This window comes from Panicum virgatum, chromosome 9K (genome assembly GCF_016808335.1).
Source record: "Panicum virgatum strain AP13 chromosome 9K, P.virgatum_v5, whole genome shotgun sequence".
NCBI lineage: Eukaryota > Viridiplantae > Streptophyta > Magnoliopsida > Poales > Poaceae > Panicum > Panicum virgatum.
This window is the reverse complement of record NC_053144.1, coordinates 46,820,017-46,842,622: the sequence shown is the minus strand read 5'-3', so window position 1 is coordinate 46,842,622 and position 22,606 is coordinate 46,820,017. Positions and strand designations below refer to the sequence as shown.

Sequence of the window (22,606 nt, the reverse complement as noted above, 5' to 3'; positions counted from 1 at the left end):
GTCAACATCGCCTTGGTCGCATAAGGATCGGTTCGTAGGCTTTCTCGCCTAGCTAGATTCTCATATAACCACATGCCTGTGTGGGCAGGCGTGACACCCACCCTATTAGATGGAAGTATGGCTTTACCGGGAGGTCAGTGATGGCAACGGTGTATCTGGAGAAGGCACGGATGACTGCGTGCGCATACGTGGCCCGATCGGCATGGATGCTAAGTGATCTTCCACGTAAAATTTTGTAGGTCAGAAGAGGGGCCTGATCTTGATTATATGTTTTTTGAAATGGATATCCGAGTTGCATGAAGAGGATTCATGTAATGTGTTAGTGGTTCCGATCCCTGAAAAGCAGCGGTAAAGCTGTATGGAAATCTAAGCATGCATGCCGTCGGGTACGTTGTCATGTTGGCCAAGTTCTGCCACCACGTATGGACGGGGACTTGTCCTTCATGTGGGAAACTTGTACCCCTCTGTAGAGTTCTTCAATCCTATTTGAATAGCCACGTCCTTGGTTATGGGCAACCCTAGGAGTGAGATCCCTTTATTAGAATTTCTTCCTTAAATCCTAAAATTTGATTTGTTAAGCATTTCCTTATTATGTCACTAACCGGAACTAGCGATGATGGTAATACCCTCCTAGGACCACCCCTTTACTTTTATTCCATCCACACCACACCATGGTTGGGACTTGCTGAGTACGTATGTACTCACCTATTTTCCCTACAGACCTAGACTTTGAGGAGACCTTCGACTTGAACGAGGAAGCTGTTGGTATAAATTAACTAACACTTGTTTTATCCGCAAGCGCACAGATAAGATCACCGATGCAGCATTTCATCGGGAGAACCCAGCTTTAATATCGAACCCAAAGGAACAGTTGAGAACTCTAAGACTGTCTACTCTCACTAGGTATGAGCAACTAACAAGGAAGATCAAATAAAGATGAACTGATAAAGACACTCACTCTCACGCTGATAGATATGTGTGTATATTAGACTAATTAAAAGTGGATAACTAGGCATAAAGGGTTGCAAACAGAGTACAATCCTAAATTAGGTTTAGTCCTGCTGAGCCTATAGATAAAGAGGTGGAATACAAAGGATTCAACGGGCCTATATAAGTCACACCCGCGAGCTACCACTCGTTCTTACTATCAGGGTACATCTTACAAGAATCTAAGTCTAAGCACCACGCTTACACCGTAATTCAACTTTAACCGCGGCCAACTCGAATTAAAGTACTCTTAAGAGAGTTGTAGACCAATTGAATAATGCACACAATAAACTATTAGAACAAGAATGATTACCAAAAACAATTCCAGACGCAAGCTCCTTGAAGAACTCAGATCTGAAGGTACAGCCAAAGAAGTAGCTCCCAACAGGCCGGTAGCTCCTCCAAGACTCCTCCTTATCTCTCTTCTACTTTTAAGCTAGAACTAGAAGAACTAGAACTAGAGAACTAGAACTAGAACTAGAACTAGAACTAGAACTAGCCTAATTCTACTTCTTGATTGCTAACTCTTGATCTCCCATCTAGGGTTTCTAGCTGAGGAACTTGGATTCTGATGGAGGGATGCCTTGAGGGGGTGCCTCCTGGGGTGTATTTATAGTCCGTTGGGGTGCACGCGAGCCCTTGGATAATAACAACCTCATCAACGGTGGAGATGGGAATCCTAATTGATCAGCTTGGCGGCCACGGAAACGAGAGGGCATTTGGTGCCTCTGACAGGCCGGCCGGCCTAGGGGTGGGGCCAACCGGCCCCACAGGTCACCCGTTGGCGCTCATCTTTGTTCAGTTGTCTTCCTGCACCTTCTAGAGTCTTCTCAAGGGTTCCACCGACTGGATATCCGAATAATTCTCCCGCAATGCATATCCCTTTACCGGTTTTTCTGATAAGTCCCTAGAAAATCACAGATTCACCAAAACTCATGAAATTCATTAGTTAAACGCTAACATTTCTATTTTTCATACTTATTGTCCCATTTCTCATGTCATTTTGATAGTGAATTTTGTGCTCTAACAGCCATCAACAAGCTCCCCCACACTTAGACTTTCACTCGTCCTCGAGGAAAGGATAGACCATCTCAAGACAAGGATCATATATCACCATTCTTAGAAAGACCCGCATTGCTGGGATTAGAAGTATCAAGGCATATTTATTACCTTCATCCTTCAGCCCTGTAAATTGGAGAGTTTTGCAAGATTTTACAAAAGAAAACATAGCCTTTCTTCTCCTTCATGTGGCACTCTCATAGTCACTCATTATTTTTTATGATTCCTCACATGAGGCATTTGCCCTTCTTTTCAAAATTATCAAACATATCTGGAGCTTTAGAAGGTTGTAGCATACTCACCTTGCATGTATCTGCTATGTCAAAACCTGAAGCCAGGGAGAAGAATGTCATACTCTTAGATCAGGTTGTTTGATTTTTTGAAAACTTGTCATCTCTTAATGGCATATTGCTTATTAGAGGGACCATGGGCTATCATTCTTTTTTCTTTATATGCCGGCTACTTGTGCAGACATTTTTTTCCACTCAGGCGGGTGTCTTTGCACCCCTTGTTACCTCTCGGGCGAGTGTCGAAGCACTCCTTGTTTTAGCTCACACTTTTTCTTTATTTGTCAAACTTTTGTCCATTTTTGCATAGTCCCATGCCTCTAACGCAATAATACTTCGGAAGAGTGAATCTTTTATCTTGAAATGAGACCTTGATCTTAGGAGCATGAAAAACTTCTCAACCAGAGCTGCAAGAGTTAACAAAGCTCAACACAAAGTGGTCAGCTAAAGTATTGTCATTATCAATGTTAAGGCCCTGGGAGGAATTATGTTTTACCACAGTTGGAGAAGAATTGCTATTGCTTTTGATTTTTGAAATAAATTCTCCAATAACAAGACATCAGAACTAAGGTATTTATTAATTCAGTAGTTATTCCCAACAAGAACAAGAATTTCTAGGAAAATGATAACTGATTCTAGTCCTCAGATAATTCACCTTTTTCAGGATTCATAGAAGTGATTAAACATGGCGTAATTAATTTAATTCGAAACAGAGAGCATATTATGTAAAAATAGGAAGTACGGGACGTAAACCTGGGCGAGGAGGAATGAGAGGGCAGGTGGGCCCTAGGTGGGGCCGGTTGGCCCATAGGGGGGCCGGCCGGCCTCTTCTGAGGTCCAATTTCGTCCCGCTTCGGCGCAGGTGATTCTCACATCTTACACAAAGGCTTCTAGCCATTAATCAATCAAAGGATGTAAGGCCGTCCTTGCTCGTAGGATAATTAGAGCAAACTCCGTCTAGAAAATCTCCTTGCAGCGGCCAATTGAAGGGGGAATGTTCCATGACATGCTGGTATTTGCTCGGCCCTACCTTGCCTTAGTCCCTCTCCGCGTCCGTGACTGCATTCGTCATGCGCCAGCATCCGCTATCCTTCACTCCTCGTGTCGTCTAGCATCACCCCTTCCAGGGCCGGTCCTGAGATTTTAGGGGCCCAGGGCGAACTTAAACATCAGAGGCCCTTTAAGAGTAATAATTATTAATATTTGATAATAAAATAATGATGTCGTGCATTGAGAAAATATTCATACTAGATAACAGATATTCACAGGAAACTCGGTTATTCTTTCATATCTGATTCATATCAAGGGAAACAATTGGTTGTATAAAAGAAAGACAACTTGACACAAGACGATAAAAAAAATTACACCGAAGAGTTCTTTGGTGGTCTTCTTAATTCGATTGTTCGTCGTTCACTAGAACTGGAAAAATATACTGACAAGGCATCACGATTAGAATTGCACTTTCTATAGGAGATAAATCATATATATATATATATATATATATATATATATATATATATATATATGCGCTAATGATTACTCAAGTTGTTATTATCAAAAGGAACGCCAGCTAACCCATCCGGATTTCTTGAAGTGATTTACTCTTTAAAAAAATGTCAATGGAGTGTCTCCTTATGTATTCTATATTCTGCCGTGGTGAAATGTTTGTAGTACGATAGGATTGGAGAGTCAGATATACTAGAGATAATAACAGGTAAACACAAAATCATTGAGTCACGGACTGTCGCCTACTCGGACTTGGCTGACGGACAGATAGGATTGCAGTTCACAGGGAATGAAGGAGACACGCAGACTGCATCCCGGCATGAGGCCGTCAGACGTCCACGAGTCGCTAGCGTCAGACGGCCTGTCGCGAGGCTCAACGCGTATGCATGGCGGCGGTGTAAACGTGCCAGTGTAAACGAGTTTATCTGATCCACCTCGATCGGGGCCCCTTGGAAACGGGGCCCCGGGGCGGCCGCCCCGCTAGCCCCCACCTCAGGACCGGGGCTGACCCCTTCCCTCCCCACGGTGCGTCCAAGCTCCGTCCCGCGTCCACCCCCCCCCTTCCACGTGTCCCGGCGTCCCTCAATCAGTTCCAATGTCATTCTTGAAGCTATACCAAACCAACCTTTCCTTGTTTGGATGCATGATGCATCTATATCCACCCCAATTCACTCCAACATATATGGATTGATATGGATACATGTACTTCAAATAAGACCTTACATATATCAAGAAGGATTGCCAACTATCCTGTCCATGAACTCAGGATATATCTAGTAAAGATGTATACCTAGATCCTCGTCCCGGGAAGGATTATGCCTCTTGGATGGTCTCATCGCTGGCACCAGTTCACCACATGTATAACCTTTATGTGTATTCGATTAAAAAAAACCTTTATGTGTAGAAGATGTAGTTTTAGCGTTTGTAGATACTTAACCATCATCGACAGAGCTAGACCAAGTGCAAGAGAGTGAAATTTAGCGTAGAAGTGTATATATAGTAAAAGGTAATGACTTCTAACTGGCTGGCCATATTTTAATCTGACTTTACGGCCGCCTACATCTATGGCTCATCTATAATCCAAGGGCTATTAGCCTATCGCGCAAGACCTTATCCCTTCCCCCTCCGGTTCTCCATCCACACAGAAACTCTCTCTCTCTCTCTCTCTCTCTCTCTCTCTCTCTCTCTCTCTCTCTCTCTCTCTCTCTCTCTCTCTCTCTCTCTCTCGTTCTGGCACATTGTGACGGGCGCGGCGGTGAGCCAAGCTGCGCTACATGCCGGGCCCTGCCACCATCGCCGCCGCTGCCAGCAGTGTGGTCCGGCCGGGCACCTCTGCAGCTGCGGCCCTTGGCACCGAGGCGGAGGCGGAGAGGGAGAGGGAGAGGAAGAATAATAAGATGGCGGGGATGGGGGTGGTGCTGTTCAGCTTCGGCGACTCCAACAGTGATAAGGGCAGCGTAGCGGCGGCAGTAATGGGGATCTGCATCCCGCCGCCGGAGGGGCGAGCCTACTTCTAGCACCCCACAAGGCAGCTCTCCAACTGCCGCGTCATCCTCATATCTGTGAGTAGTGCTCCCTTGCCCCAATCCCCTCCTCCCCCCAGACCCCAGTTCGTTTTGTCCAGTGATTCCAGCAGCTCCGATGGCTGGCTGTCAATTCCCGGCAACGATGGGTCCTCCTCCTCCCCCTCCCCCTCTCACTCTCCCGGATTCAGGCATACACGGGGTTAAGATTTGGGCGTAGGGGTTAGGCATGGAGAGCCTCACAGGTTCTGATTTTACCATTTTTATTTTGTGTGGATGATTGGAATGTAGGTTCTACTGATCAATTTGCACTTGTTATTTTTGTGCTAGAGAGGGCTCATACAAATCCAGTTATGCAAGCGATCCATATTTGGAGCTAGAGGATAGGGAGTGAAGATATATCAGGGTTATTGCATTTGTAAACAGTACATCAACATGTTGATTCAGGATTCTGCAGTGCGCACATTTTTTTATTGCTTCAAGTCTGTTCAGGATTTAGAACTTTTGGTGTACTTGTATAGTGCACTGGAGGTGCAGACAAGCATGCCAGGGTGCTGCTGGAGCCAATCAGGGACGCAGTGGTGGATGTGGAGGTAGTTTGTTCTGCTTGTCGCTGCCATATTCATGCTGCTGCCGTTTGTGTTCAAGCAGCAATGCCCGGAAGTTCACCCAACTCAGTTGCCACATACATTTTGGTAAATTTTCTTAGCAACAGTTCAATTGAGATTACTGCGGGAAATATTGGTAGTTGAGATTGTTTGACAATTATATTTGATGAACGGTTTGGTTCTGAACTATTTTTTATTATGGAATTTCCAATATTGAACTATTGAGAGGTGCTAGTTGAAGCATGTGCGCATCTTGGTTCTGAAGCATTAGTGATTTGTTGCTGGCTTTGACATTCCTGACATATACTGAGTGATCATGTGCAGGTTATTTTCTGCACTTTACTTGAGGTTGAGCAACATCCTTCCTGGCATATTCTTTGTGATGGCTGTAATTTTCAGGTATACATGTTACCTGATTGTTTATTGTTCAAGTAGCAATTTATCTCATATGTTATCGGTATCTGATTGTTGGCTTGTTGGGTAGTATCTATTTTGAATAGGGCGAGCAGTGAGTTTTACACTGTCAAGTTACCTGATTATTTTAGATTATTGAGTTATCTAGCATTCCTTTCATTTTCAGTTGAGCAATTTTTCTATTATCTACTAGCATTTTTAAGTAATGGTTAAGCTGTTTATTTATTATGCATTTGCAATTTTGCAGTTTTATCTTGGCACTCTTTTAACAATATGTGTTGTCAGCTCATTGTATCTTTTTGTTTTGCTGTGTTTTATGTGTTCACCTTAAAGGATCATGCTGTTAGGCAAATAACTCAGACCTGATTTAGGCAATAATATAGGTAGGGATTAGGCAAGAATATTATTCTAGATAGGCAACAATATGGCTCGTAATAGGTACTTTTTAAGATATAAGCATTTTTATATCATCATATTCAGACAGGTTCAGACTCTGCTTTTTGCACCTCATAATTGCTATCATCAGATTCTTCAATTGCTGGTTCCTCACTCACTTTCCTGCCACAAACTTCTTTGTTACAAACAAACTGAACTTTCTGCTTCTCATGTGCCAAACATGATAAGCATGTAGTGCTTCTACGGATAGAAAACCCAACCCTTTTTCATAGGAATTGTAGAACTCCCGAGACTCCTTTATGGTGCCAAAAGTTTAAGGTACTGGAGATATTAACCAAACATCATCTTGCACTGCATCTTTCTACAATATCTGCTAGCCCCTCTTTTACAACATCTTGCACAACATCACCAGCAACAACACTAGGTTCTTGGTTGTTAACAGAACAAGCATTTACATTTTGGGTGATACTATTAGCAACCAGGGTTGCACCAATATCATTATGGCTTTGGTGGCTCTGCCCTTGCTCATCACATTGTGGCCTTGCAACACCAAAGGCTGGCTGAGTGCAATAGGAAGGATTTGTGTCAACTTCATCCAGAAAATCACAATCAAATTCAGAGGGTAACTCATTCAAATCCATGGTTCCTGCAAGCCACATAATCTTTTCATAATCAATATGCAGGTAGTAGTGTGTGCTACCAACTATTTTTGCCCGAGCATTTTCTAAACATGACTTCCAGAATAAAACCAACTTGGAATTTTTATCGGGCAATAATGTGTTCACATAAAGGCATAACAGAGTATTTTGTATAAGCAATTTCTAAACATACTACCAGAATACAATTTAACTTTGCAATGACAATAATGTGTTCACAGGAAAGCATAACTGAGCATTTTGACTAAGCAATTTTCTCGACATTACTGCATGAATAAAAACTAACATTGGCATTTTTATTGGGCAATAATGTGTTAACAGGAAAGCATAACTACTAGAATACCACTAACTTGGGGTAATAGCAATAATGTGTTAACAGTAAAGCATAACTGAGCACTTTGTCTAAGCAATTTTTCTTAACATTACTGCCTGAATAATAAACTGACTTGCTGCATCTGATCTACACTATTTTTTCTAGTTCCTGACAAAAGGGGAGGAGGTGGGGGGAGACCAGCAACGTGGAGGTCAAGGATTTTTCACACAGGATCAAGCAGATCATTCTTCAATGTGTAGATCACAAGATGGCAACTGCAGTTTATCTCTTTGTAGATACAACAATAATGTGTTCTAGATCTATTTCTCCTGGCCAGGGAGCCCTAAGTTTCTAGCAGTTTTTGAAAAAAATCTGGTCTGTATAGATACACACGCACCTCGTTTGTTTGGTCTTCGGCTATCATCCCATCTCTGCAGTCTTTTTCTGCACACTTTATTGCTTGACACTATCTTGTTGATGTTACTGTCGTGCCGTCGTCTCCTCTTCGAAGGAGTTCTACTTTTTTCTGTTTTTCTTTGGGTCTATGGCGGCGGCGGGGTAGACGCCAGCTTGTGTTTGGGCAATTTTCAGCAGTGGAGGGAGGGAGTGTGCCGGGCGAATCCGGGGGAGTGCAGGGTGGGCCTAGGGTGCGGAGTGGGAAAGTTGACGGTTCAATTTTTTACTAAAAATAGTCAGGCCATACGGATGGTTTTTACGGCCGGCCGTATTTTAGCCGACTCCATAGTAAAAATAATATGATTGTAATAATTTATTATATGTTTTTGATATTCTGCATCACCTTAGGAACCGTATAGATCCGCCGATAATTATTGTGGAAAGGATTCTAGCTCATAGAAGGTCTCATGGCCTTCATTTGCTGATGCTAGCTCATTATGTGTAAAGCTTTCGTGTGCAAGCGAGTTTTAGTATGGTTGATACATGCAAGTTAGTTCGATCGATTCACACAATAGAAAATCAAACCAGTCTTTGCTTCATCGACACATGGTGGGGATCCAACCTGCGGTTTGACAGGCGTTGTTGCTAGCTCTTGATGAACATGCCTGAACTCTGACCCTGATTGTGTTCTTGCTTAAGCTACCACAAATTTTTTTGGACTCTTTAGAATGTATAGGCCGGACGCTAGAAACCGTAGAAGTTGGAAAATATAGGAATAGAGTGGCCTAATATTTTATATTAAATAAAAGAGTAAATTGCACCCACCATACAACAACTTGGCAGGTGGGTTCAAATTGGTCCAACAACTTGTAAATTGCTCAATTTAGTACAACAACTTGATAAATGGGTGCAGATTGATCCAACAATTTCAAAAATTCTTAATTAGTGCAATAAATTGATAAATTAGTGCTTTCATAATTCAAACATTATACGACAATGTGTTTGCTAACGTCAGGTCACAATAAAAACTATATTCGCATTGAAATGTATTATCTGACCATAGATTTTTGTATCGCAATGGACGCCAATAATTTTATTCTCAGAATAAATTAATTATGGTATTTATTAAAAATAATATATTATTTAACCACCATTACAACAAAATATTAAGCAAAGTACATGAACCTTAGTAATTCTTAAAATTTATAAATGGAAATTATTGATGGTGATGCAGTTGTTGTTCTTCAACTATATATAATTTTCTATTTATTTAGCTCATTTTTCCTTTCTAACGAATATAGGAGACTTTAAAAATATATGTACCAAGCTCCTAAAAGGTACCAGTAGTTTATATCAACATATTGTTTTTTTAGCTTAAAGTGCATATAATCAAACATATCGGAAACAATGAGGGTGAATTTTTTAATATTGATTATCAAATTAAACAGTTTTAGTCAAAATTAAATTACTATACAAAAATAATTATGTAAAGACATAACATTAATTTTTAAACACCGAGGGTTCTTATCTTAGCCAAATATATTGCCATGCAGGTGCAGCACGAAAATGAATGGTCAGATAATACTTAATAGTTTGTCCTAACATGAATATACTCTTTATTGAAACCTTGCGTTAGTTACATTGCTGTGTAATCTTTGGACTGTGAATGCACATATTTACCAAGTTATCGCATTAAATTGAGCATTTTACAAGTTGTTGGATCAATCTGCACCCACCTGTCAAGTTATTGCACTAAATTGAGCATTTTATAAGTTGTTGGACCAATTTGTACCCACCTGATAAGTTGTTGTATGGTGGGTGCAATTTACTCTAAATAAAACTATAAGATTGAGCATTTGAATGGATCACAGATCAACTAGGGCCTCTTTGGAACACATAATTCTAAAACTCAATAATAGGAAAAATGTAGAAGTAGAATGCCATCATGTGTTGACTCATATGAATTGAGAAACACATAAGATTGTAAGACTATAAGATTGAATGTGGGAAATCTTTTAACTATAAAAGAGGAGTGGGACAAGGGGATCCTCTCTCTATATTGGCTGCTGATCTCTTATAGTCAATTTTAAACAAAGCTACATAACTTGGCCTTCTTTGATTACCAATACCTGCTCCAAGTCCTGACTTCCCACTCATCCAGTAAGCAGATGGCATTTTAATAATAATGGAAGCCTCTGCTCCACACCTGTTTTTCCTCAAGGGGGTTCTGCGGTCCTTCAATGATTCAACTTGTTTGAGAATTAACTTTTTGAAATCTATGATCGTTCCTATGAACCTGGATAATGAGAAACTGTGTCATCTTGCAAGAACATTTGGCTGCATGGCCGGGTCCTTCCCGTTCACTTATTTAGGGCTCCCCATGTGTTTAACCAGACCAAAAGTGGATGATTTCCTGCCACTCATCAATAAATGTGAAAAAAGGCTCAATTACATCAATCCTTTTTTCTCAATCAAGACTGGTAGGTTGGAGCTCACTAACTCTTGTCTTATCTGCTTTGCCTACCTTCACCATGTGTTCAATAATTCTGCCAAAGACTGTGATAAAACAAATCGATAAATATAGAAGGCATTGTCTGTGGAGGGCTGCTGAAGCAAATGAGAAAAAGTAGCAAAGGCAGTATGGCCAATAGTCTGCACCCCCAAAAAAGAAGGTGGTCTTGGTGTCCTGAACATCCAAACTCACAATGAAACTATCATTCTCAAGCATCTATATAAATTTTTCAACAAATGCAACTTGCCTAGGGTTGATCTGGTCTGGGATAAGCATTACAGGAATTGGAAATTGTCAAGCCCCACCATTCCTAAAGGATCCTTGGCGTGATGCCTTAAAACTTCTGGGCAAGTACAAAGGATTGGCAAGTGTTTCGGTGGCCAATGGAAAAACTTGTTTACTTTGGGATGATCTATGGAATGGCCTGTAAAATTCTGTGAGGGTTCTAGGATCGACTAGACACGGATCAAGAGAGGTATCTTCCATCTTTCCTTTTCACGAGTGCAAAAAAGGGTTCCTAGATCTAGGATATAGAGTACATTAGAGTACAGAGAAAGAGGGAGAGAGAGACCATCACCACCGGAGGAGCTTGAGGCGGCCATCACAGGTTCACTGATGAAGATCTGCTCTAGGGCAGCGGCGAGCGATGCAGTGGCTTCACGGTCATAGCGGCGTTGTCGTGGACGACGGCGCCAACGACGACGAACCAGGGTTGATGGTGGCGGCGGTGAGACTTCCCACTGCTCCAGCGCACCCTCTAGATCGGCTAGGGTTTAGAATGTGGGAGAGGGTACTGGCGGCGCGACGAACTTCGGTCACCGTGCCCCGGCCCCTTCACCCCTCTTTATTTAGCGCTGTGCAGCGGGGGCCCACCAACCATTAAGGTTGGGCGCCCCCGATCAGGGTGCAAATCAAGGTCCTAATAGACCGTTGGGTCTATTAGGAAAGAGATCAATCCAACATTCTCCCCCTTGATCTCACTTTGTTCTTTTAACTTTATACTTTAACTTGAAACTTTTTCCTTTAGTTGTTCCATCACAGATTAATGAATAGAGCATGCTTTATCGTCACGGTCCAAGACCGATGGACTCAACAGCTACCATACACATCACTGTTTTGAAATAAATTCTTTATCTCTTGGGCTCTTTTGTTTTCCAGAAATCACAAGCTTTCCCTTAAACCCATGCCGGCTATGTGTTCCATGAACACATTGGGTGGTAAGCCTTTAGTGAGCGGATCCGCAAGCATTTTCTTTGTACTTATATGCTCGAATGTAATAGAGTGATTCTGGATCTTCTCCTTCACAACATAAAACTTTATGTCAATGTGTTTGGCAGCACCACTTGACTTATTGTTGTGAGCATAAAACAATGCTGGTTCATTGTCGCAGTACATTCTGAGTGGTCTTTGAATGCTGTCTACCACTCTTAAACTGGGTATAAATTTCTTTAACCATTCAACTTGTCCCGAGGCCTCATAACATGCCACAAATTCAGCGTACATCGTCGATGATGCAGTGACACTTTGTTTGGAACTTTTCCACGATATAGCTCCCCCTGCGAGTGTGAACACATAACCAGACGTGGACTTTCGGTCATCGATGTCCCCCGCAAAATCCGCATCTGAGTACCCTTCTATCTCTAGGGAATCAGATTTTCTGTATGTTAGCATGAGGCCTTTTGTGCCTTGCACATAATGTAATGATTTCTTTATCATGATCCAGTGTGCCTGTCCTGGATTACTTTGATATCTGCCAAGTATCCCGGTAACAAATGCTAAGTCAGGGCGTGTACAAACTTGAGCATACTGTAGGCTTCCGACAGCTGAAGCATATGGAACCGCTTTCATTTGATCGATCTCATACTGGTTCCTGGGACATTGAAATTTCCCAAATCTATCGCCCTTGACTATTGGAGCAGGTGAAGGCTTGCACATATGCATACTGTATTTCTTTAGAACTTTTTCTAAGTATATCTTTTGTGACAGTCCCAATACCCCCTTTGTTCTATCTCGGTGAATTTCAATTCCCAAAACAAATGAAGCTTCACCAAGATCTTTCATATCAAAGTTTGAGGACAAGAATTTCTTTGTCTCCAGTAGCAGACCAACATCACTACTAGCAAGTAGAATGTCATCCATATATAGGATCAGGAAAATAAATTTTCCACTTCTGAACTTTGCATAAATGCAATTGTCCTCCTCATTTTCTTTAAACCCAAATTTTCTTATGGTTTCATCAAACTTTAAATACCACTGCCTAGAGGCTTGCTTTAATCCATAAATGGATTTCTTTAAGCGACACCCCATATGTTCTTTTCCTTTCACGACAAAACCTTTTGGTTGTGCCATGTAAACATTTTCATACAAATCCCCGTTAAGGAATGCCGTCTTTACATCTATCTGATGTAACTCTAAGTCATAATGTGCCACCAATGCCATTATAACCCTGAAGGAATCTTTACACGAAACCGGAGAAAAGGTTTCGTTATAGTCTATCCCTTCTCTTTGCGTAAAGCCTTTTGCCACGAGTCGTGCTTTGAACCTTTCTACATTTCCTTTGGAGTCATGTTTTATCTTGTAAACCCATTTACAGCCTACTGTTTTGGCTCCTTTAGGAATTTCCTCTAAGTCCCAAACAACATTGGAACTCATTGATTTCATCTCATCCTTCATAGCTTCCAGCCATTTGGATGAGTGAATACTTCTCATGGCTTCTTCATATGAAGCGGGATCACCCTCCATATGAACCTCTTCTGTATTATAAACTTCATAGTCGCTAGAAATAGCCGACCTTCTTTCTCTTTGTGACCTTCTAAGGGCCACTGCTTGTGGCACATTTTGTGCCTCAACTTCTGGCACATTTTCCATAGGGGGCTGTAGCATTTCCTCCTCATGTCCAACCGCGGGTTCAGGCGGTTCCTGGATGACAGGTTCCAAACCTTCGCTCACTGTTGGTATGGGTGGAGTTGCGACAGGTGTTGACACCGTAATAACTGGAATAGTTGGTGCAGCAACAACCGAAGAAGGTACTGACGTCACTATTTCAGGAACTTTTGGTGCAGCATCAACAGGTAGTGAGAAAAATGGCTCTTGAATCATAGGAGTAGGCACATACACCCACTTCTCCTCAAGGTCAATTTCTCTAGGTACCATGCCCCCCTGATCATTTCACTTTCTAGAAAGACAGCATGTCTCGTTTCTACAAACTTTGTATGTCTGTCTGGGCAGTAGAAACGAAAACCTTTCGACTTTTCAGGATAGCCTATAAAATGGCAGCTTACAGTTTTGGGATCCAGCTTTCCAATATTTGGATTAAACACTTTAGCCTCAGCTGGGCTCCCCCAGACCCGTAGGTGAGTTAGTGAGGGTTCTCTTCCTGTCCATAGCTCATACGGTGTTTTGGGCACCGATTTGCTTGGCACTCTGTTGAGAATATGGATGGCGGTTTTTAACGCCTCCATCCACAGACTCAATGGCAATGTGGAATAACTCATCATACTGCGCACCATATCCATTAGTGTACGGTTGCGCCTTTCAGCTACTCCATTTTGCTGAGGCTCCTCCGGTGTAGAGTATTGAGCAATTATACCATTTTCCTGTAAAAACCTCGCAAAAGGTCCATGAACTTGTCCATAAAGGGTATGTCGACCGTAGTACTCCCCTCCACGGTCTGATCTTACTATTTTAATTCTTTTGTCAAGCTGATTTTCAACTTCAGCTTTGAATATTTTAAATTTATCCAATGCCTCAGATCTTTCTTTAATTGGATAAATGTAACCATAACGGGAGTAATCGTCTGTGAATGTTATGAACGAATCATAACCATCCACACTTTTCACAGGAAACAGGCCACATATGTCAGTGTGGATTATTTCTAATGTTCCTGTACTTCGTTTGGCACCCTTTTTGATTTGCTTTACAAATTTTCCTTTAATGCATTCAACGCATTGTTCAAAATCAGAGAACTCTAGCTGTGGAAGAATTTCACTTTTCACTAATCTTTCAATTCTCCCCCTCGAAATATGGCATAAACGACAATGTCATAATTTCGATGAAGTATCTTGAGTTCTCTTTCTTTTCTATGTTTCTTTCTCTGACAAGGATTCATTCACATTCACATTACATACAGAATGCACTTTATCACGCATAGATAATAAATAAAGATCATTGTAAAGGACAGCATCACCAATACAATTATTATCAAACCATAGTTCACATTTGCCATTCGCAAAATGACAACCAAAATCATTTGTGTCTAAGCGTGATACACTGATCAAGTTTCTTTGAAGCGAAGGAACAAATAAAACATCTTTTAATACAAGCATGAAACCATTAACTAGCTCGAGGGAGACATCGCCAACAGCTTCCACATCTGCTTGTACTCCATTCGCGACTTTAATTTGTCTTTCGCTTCTTAGCGTAGTCCTTGTCGAACGGAATCCCTGTAAAGAATTTGCAACATGCACAGTTGCACCAGAATCAATCCACCAAGTAGATTTAGAAAACTTTAAATACAGGGATTCATTAACAAATGAAATTACATTCTCACCATTCTTTGCCATTATCATCTTTAAATAAGCGGGACAATCTGCTTTGCGATGCCCCTTGTCAAAACAGTGGAAGCACTCATCTTGAGCTGGAGTGCGCTGTTGCTGACGCTGTTGCTGATACTTCTGTGGCATAGGGGCTTTGTCTTTAGCTTTAGAGAAAGAAGCAACATGGAAAGGCCTTTTCTTGTTATTATGCACAAAATTGACAGACCCACCATTCTGTTTCTTGAGTCTATCTTCCTCTTGTGCACACATGGCAATTGCCTTTTCCATGTTCCACTTCTCTGGCTGTGAGTTATAGTTTACAACGAATGTTGCAAACTTTTTTGGCAGAGAGGCGAACACCAGGTGCACCATAAACTCTTCCTTGAGATCCAAGTTCATTGGTTTGAGCTTGGAGTTCAAAGCGCACATCCCCATGATATGATCTCTTATTGTACCGGCATTGCCATAGTACCTCTTTGTGATCAACTGCTCTATGATCTGTGTAGCATAAGTCTTTGAAGAACCAGTAAACTGGTTCTTTATCTTTGCAAGGTACTCAGCAGCTGAATCACACTCTCCAATTGAACCCAAAATGTTAGGATCAATTGTGTTCTTTATAACTGCCACACATTTCTTGTTGGCGTTATTCCACTTTGTCTTTTCGAGATCATAAGCCATCTGTAAGGGAGCATAGTTCCTTTGCTTTTTCTGCCACTCAGCATCAGTGTCAGAATCTCCTCTCACTGGAGCCGGTGGCTCAGTGGGCTTTGGAGTGGTGATTATCTCATCCACTTCTCCACAGACGAAAGCAAGATCAACCTTCTTGATCCATTCGCCATAGTTGTCTCCTTTTAGAGTCGGGATGTGACTGATGAATCCCATCAAGTTCATCCCCGCTGAAAATTTAAAAAAATAGTGAGAACATAATAACAATAATTGCATGTAAAATTTCAACGTTGGTCAAAATAGAACATACAACTGTTTATGCAATTAAATCTATATCACCGTCGGGCAGAAATAGAAATAAATGCACAAAAACTATGAAAATTACAGTATTGTAATTAACAACGTTGGTCAGAAAATTAACAATACCATATTCCTCAAAAATAACCTTTTAACCATGCTCTTAAACTTTAATTGTCTCGTTGGTTCGAATTAAAGTATAAAAGCAACTATATAAACTTAGCAGCGGAAACATGTAGGAATTTCTATTTCCAGAAGCAAAACTATAAACTTTTATCTCTAAACAATAAACACGTTGGTGCAAAATTGAATAGAGATCAAACTATGATCAAAACCATTCAAAAAACTATTGAAATTGCTTCTAGAATAATAGAAAAACAATAAAATGAAAATACTATTTAGGCGGCCCAGGAGCATAAACCGGCCCGTGGCCTGCTCGGCCACCTTTCCTTGGGCCCGAGGCCCGACAGCCAACGGCCGGGCCGCCGAATCGGCCCGCCGCGGCGTCCCCCTCCCCGCCCGCATGGGCTGCTTTCCGGCCCAGAAGGCGAAACGCTCTCGCAGCCGTTGATCGCGATCGGACGGTCGTCCGAGGTTGTCGCCAGAACAAAACCCGCATCGCCGTAGCCGCGCCCCAAACCCTAGCATCATTCTCTCCCTCCCCCTTTCCTCTCTCCACGAGCGGCGGCAGCCACTGAGTGGAGGCGACGACGGCACGGTTGGCCGGGAAAGGTGGCGGCGCCGCCGCGGGTCCATTCGCCGGCGTGCGCACTCGCCCCCGTGCGAGCGCGCCGCCGTCGAGCGGCCTCGCTGTGGCGCCCGAAGCCGCGCGCGCACCGGCAACTGGATCCCGGCGAGCGGCGGTCCGTTCTCTCTGTTGCGCCGGCGAACCAGCTCTGTGTAGAGCTCTGTGTTCGAGACGGTGGTGAGGCCCTGGTAAGCCCCGCCACTCTTTTCCCCTAGGGTTAGGGTTTTGCTTTTGAGTTCGATTTGCATCGATTCGTTTGGATCTTTCTTTGATTCTTTCGATTCAAGTCCGAATCCGTCTTTGCCCCTACTGGATCTATGCACTAGCATAACGTCTGATACCATTGTAAAATTCTGTGAGGGTTCTAGGATCGACTAGACACGGGTCAAGAGGGGTATCTTCCATCTTTCCTTTTCACGAGTGCAAAAAAGGGTTCCTAGATCTAGGATATAGAGTACATTAGAGTACAGAGAAAGAGGGAGAGAGAGACCATCACCACCGGAGGAGCTTGAGGCGGCCATCACAGGTTCACTGATGAAGATCTGCTCTAGGGCAGCGGCGAGCGATGCAGCGGCTTCACGGTCGTAGCGGCGTTGTCGTGGACGACGGCGCCAACGACGACGAACCAGGGTTGATGGTGGCGGCGGTGAGACTTCCCACTGCTCCAGCGCACCCTCTAGATCGGCTAGGGTTTAGAATGTGGGAGAGGGTACTGGCGGCGCGACGAACTTCGGTCACCGTGCCCCGGCCCCTTCACCCCTCTTTATTTAGCGCTGTGCAGCGGGGGCCCACCAACCATTAAGGTTGGGCGCCCCCGATCAGGGCGCAAATCAAGGTCCTAATAGACCGTTGGGTCTATTAGGAAAGAGATCAATCCAACATGGCCAAGTCAGAAAATTAAAATATCAAAGCTGCATTCCTTCGCAAAAAACAAAGCAATCAGTTTACATAAAGCCCATGGTGCCCCTGATATACATGATCTCTTCAGCCTTCATGTTTCAGTTGAAGCTTATTCGAAAATGCAAGATCTGCAACTACAATTTCTAACCTAGAACGCAGTGAACTGAATGACAATTGGGGTGATATTTGGGGTTCCACTCATTACTCTTCCTCTAGAGCTTATAAAAGCTTGACTGGGACCTCCCAAGTTGAACCAATCTTCAAGTCACTCTGGAAGACTTCTTGTTAGGGCAAACATAATTTTTTTTTCTTGCTTGCACTAAGGGATAGGCTAAGTACCAGAAATATGATCAGAAGAAGAGGAATGGTCCTAGATGATTATCATTGTGTTTTTTGCCAACAACCTTCAGAAGAAACAGTTATGCACCTGCTTTTCTATTGCTCTTTTGCTAAGAGCTGCTGGAGGCTAATCAACTTTGTCTTCGCTGAGCACCTCACTATCCCGCAAATTTTCCAAGCTTGGAACTCAAAGTAAATGGTAGATTTCTCCCAGTGTATCTTTATTATCTGCTGTTGGGCTATCTGGATGGTAAGAAACAATGTCATTTTCAGAAATAAAGCTCCCTCAGTTCAAGCCTGCAAGAGTTATATGTCTGAGGAAATCTCTCTGCTGGTGCACAGAACAAAACCTAGGATAACACCTTTGTTAGATTCATGGATCAGCACAAATTTGTAATCCCCTGGGCTTTTTTCTCATCCTTTGATGTACCCTGATTCCCCTTTCCCCCTTTCTTTTCTTTTCTAACTTTGGTTTTATTTTTTGCCCTGTTTGTACCAAACTTTCTTCTCTTCTTTTTAATATATTTTAACAGTAGGAGCCCTCCTCCTGACTCTTCAAAAAAAAAATCACGGAAATTCAACAAGGCAGAGTGACAAAAAATAGTTTACATGAGGATCAACTTGGTAAAATTCATATGATATAACGTTCGTTACATAGTCACAAGGATTACACCACCCATACATCAACACTGAATGGATTATATTTGCCTTGGGTTTATTTGCACATCCCACTTGAAGGTCCACGTATATGTGCAACGATGCACGCTTTAGTTGGTCCGAGGAGGAAGAGAAGGACGATGACTATGGTGAGAAGGAGGAGGGACGCAGTGGTTGCATCCACAGGAGACCACCTCTGGAATCGAGAAGACGGACTCGCCGCAGATCCTCTGGTAGCAGCACGTCGTGAGGCACACCTGTGGGTTGGTGTTCTTGAGGCAGCAGTTGCATTGCAAGCACGTCAGCTCGGTCAATTGGGTATCCGGATCCGTCGCGTTCACCGCGCCAGCCGTCGCCGCCAGCAGTAGTCGCTCCGGGATGGGCTCCAGCAGCACGAACTCCGCCGTATCGGTGCCCTGGCCGCTGGCGGCCGGTCCCAACGCGCCTGCTGCCGTACCGGCCACCAGTGTATAATGTGCAAATTGACGTGTAAGATAGATACATTTGTAGTACGTGTATATAGACGTGTACATCGTACCTTCACCTCGGGCTTGGAAGTAGAGGGTGAAAGAGAGGAGGGCAAAGAGGGCCATGTTGAGAACAATGGTCGTCCTTCGTTGGGCCATGGCTTTCTTGTTCTTGGTGCGTTTGGTATGAAATCGAACAGAGATCGTTGATGGTGTGCCCCAGCTCGCGAGCAATTTATAGAAGTCGGAGGACAATCGGAGTGCAAAATAATGTTCATCAATTCCGGCCTGGAACTGCACGTACGGGAGTTACGAAGAGTTGTATTCTAGCTCAAACTAGCTCTAATAATCACCTTTTAATGATAGTTTTTTTGGTGGGCTAGATACAACTAACCCCAATCTAACCCTCATGTTTGGATACTTAATGGCTAGTTGAGTTCCAAATAGCCCAAACTAAGGCCACTCCCAATGGGAGTTTCATAGAAGTTTCATGCATATTAATTAGCATGCCATATAGGATTATATGATGACATGGCATAAAATTTAAGAAGAAAGAGAAGAAACCAGTTTCATCTAGATGAAACTCTCTCTACACAAATACCAACACTCTATGAGTCTTGAAATTAAATGTAACATAGATCCTAGGAAACCACAACATGAAATTATGCATTGGGAGAGATAGTTTCAACTATGTTTCATAGTCTTTTTGCTTATGTGGCTATCTTGAAAACATCAATATGAAACCCTCCACTGGGATTGGCCTAAGGGCACTCCCAATGCAGACTCTACTCATAATTTCTACATTTTTGGACATTGTGTCAAGAAATCATCCTTCCCAATGCATTTTTTATCCAGAGTCTTCTGAATTGGTCACTTCTCGTCTCTTTCTGGATCCTCTGCGCCGGGTCATTGCTTTCTCTTTCTTCGAACCTTCCTACCACCACCGCGAGGAGCGAGCGGGCGGTGGCACTAGCAGTCGCGAGCGGGACCGAGCGGAAGGCACGTACGACCGCAAGGAGCGAGCGGGCGGCGGCGCAAGCAGTCGGGACAGCCATGGCAGTGAGCCGTCCGGCGAGCTCCATCGGAGCGGTCGCAGGGCGGCCGCGGTGAGCGAGGCGAGCTGGAGTAGGGGCGGCTGCGGTGAGCCGTCCGGCGAGCTCCATCAGAGCGGCCGCTAGGTGGTGTCACGGGCGAACAAGTGTCACACCCGGTTTTAAGGATAAAACCGAATGCATATCTATATGTATGTCAGGATCAAGTTTCATACATATAGAGACATTATAAGTGATTAATCAGTAATAGTATCATGAAAAGGAGAAAAACAACAACTAAAAGACTATCAGAGTTTACAGCTTATCCTGAAAATGAAGGCTTCAAACTTCACAGGCAATCGACTGGAGTTTGCGTACGCCTAGAACTCAGCATCATCTTCAAAATACTTCTCAGCAATTTTCCCTTCTGAGCAGCAGTAAGCAAGGGTGAGTATACTTATGGTTGGTACTCAGCAAGGCCACAAGATATAACCAGAAAATGATTTAATTCCATCTTTAAGTTAAATTAATCATGTGAGGGTCCAAGCCGCTCTTGACCGTGAGCACGGCTGATATATTAGTTTTACACTTTGCAGATGTTGTACACTTTCACCACAATTCGCGTAAAAGTTTCGAAGAACTTTGAACCCAACCACGCATATGTGCTGATCAGGCACAATACCACACTTCCGAGGTGTGATTGCATAGGGACGCTACGAGGCCTTTACAAAGAATCACTATATATATGTGTTGGTCCCTGCCATTGCGGTCCCTCAGAAGACACAGCTTCCTTCACCCGCTCCACCACACAAACTCATAACCACCAAGCAAAACTACCCCAACACAACATATAGTTCTTCTAATTACTTAGCCAAGACCAGAGCCATATAGTATTGTGGTTGCACGGTTTTCTTGGGTGGTTCTCCATGTTCCAATTAATGCATATAATACTCTTGTAAATAAGCATAGATAGAAGTATGGTTAGGGTCACTTGCCTTTCTCCAACGAAAAGCTACTCTTACTGCTCTTCAGCTCTGGCTCACATGGAAATCTTGATTCTTCAATCTTCGAACAACGATCCTTCTACTCGAAGCAATCATCGAGCAACCATACAAAGCAAACAACAAGTACAACTAAGAACAACACACCAAAACAAACAAAGGCATAAAAAGAACACACTAAAGGATAGGGCTCATTGCTACAGTTACGACAACACAAGAAACACAGAAAACAGAACTAAAACGGCGATTCTATAGACTAAACGGTGCTTCAGGGATCTAGTCGCGATTAACCAAAAGGTTAAGGAATAATAGAAAAGATTTGTAAGACACAACAAAGTGTGTTCACAGAGGATGACAAAGTGATAAAGCTATTGCACACGTTGCAAGGATCACGTGAGCGCAAGAATCGATGAAAACGGAGTTAAAACGAAGAAGTTATGGCTAAAACAAGGTTCTAAGGACTTGTTTGAGATAGATTTAAACTTTCAGGGGCTAGCTCTAAAGAAACCAGGGGCTAAAACATAAAACAAAGGGCTGTTTTGTAATTACTTTTGAACTGGAAGGGACCGCGGGTTGATTTCCTAGAAACTGGGGGTTCTTTTGCAAAAGGTACTAGGGTTGACCGGTATCTGATCTATTTGACTTGGTCTAGATCAATTGTGGGACCGTTGGATCAAGATCTGACGGTTTTGGGTGGGTCGGGTGGTGCGGCGGCGGCGCTGAGCGCCGCCGGTGAGCTGCTGCGGCGGCGGGCTCGCTGGCGTTCACCGGGAACGCGATTCCGACCACGAATTAGGCTTGGATTTGGCCTGGGAGAGAGAGCGCGAGATGGGGAACTCATCTACGGATCTTGGGAGGTGGATTGGAGACCGGACACAAGAGCGCGGTGGCGAGATGCCGCTCGGGTCGTCGGAGCTCGCTCCGATGAGCTTTCCGCGCGCGAACGAAGGGGGAAAAGAGAGAAAAAGGGGGGGGGGGACGGCGTGATCTTCACCACGGTGCAGAGTACCGGGGGCGCTCTAGGTCGACGAGAAGGCGACGGAGCGGGAGATCAGCGGCGGTGGCTCCGAGCTCGCGCAATGGCGGCGCGGGCTAGGGTTAGGGTTTTCGGGCATATGCGGCTTCGGTAAGAGGCCCTAGGGGGTCAAGGGGCTCCGCTTATATAGGGGCGCGCGGCTCCTAGGCGTGCGGGCCACAGCAGCACGGGGAGGCGTACGGTGGCCGAACTCGGGAGAGTCCCGGTCGGCGACGGGAGGAAGAAGGCGAGCCCCACACGGAGGCCCCACGCAGCAGCGGGAGAGGGAGAAA

General features: G+C 43.6%; 1 protein-coding gene and 1 long non-coding RNA gene across 2 annotated transcripts; one reads left to right on the top strand and one right to left on the bottom strand.

Moving 5' to 3' along the window:
- The first annotated feature begins 4,947 nt into the window (after positions 1 to 4,947).
- On the top strand, positions 4,948 to 8,215 carry LOC120651734. The gene is made up of 4 exons (XR_005666297.1): positions 4,948 to 5,401; positions 5,693 to 6,057; positions 6,295 to 6,369; positions 7,915 to 8,215. It is a non-coding gene; the product is annotated as an uncharacterized LOC120651734 (long non-coding RNA).
- Positions 8,216 to 14,813: 6,598 nt separating this feature from the next.
- On the bottom strand, positions 14,814 to 15,820 carry LOC120648736. The gene is made up of 2 exons (XM_039925414.1): positions 15,207 to 15,820; positions 14,814 to 15,099 (listed from the first exon to the last, which is right to left on the bottom strand). The coding sequence occupies exons 1-2, from the start codon at positions 15,625 to 15,627 to the stop codon at positions 15,053 to 15,055; spliced, it is 468 nt and encodes a 155-aa protein (XP_039781348.1). The 5' UTR covers positions 15,628 to 15,820; the 3' UTR covers positions 14,814 to 15,052.
- Between the last annotated feature and the right edge of the window lie 6,786 nt (positions 15,821 to 22,606).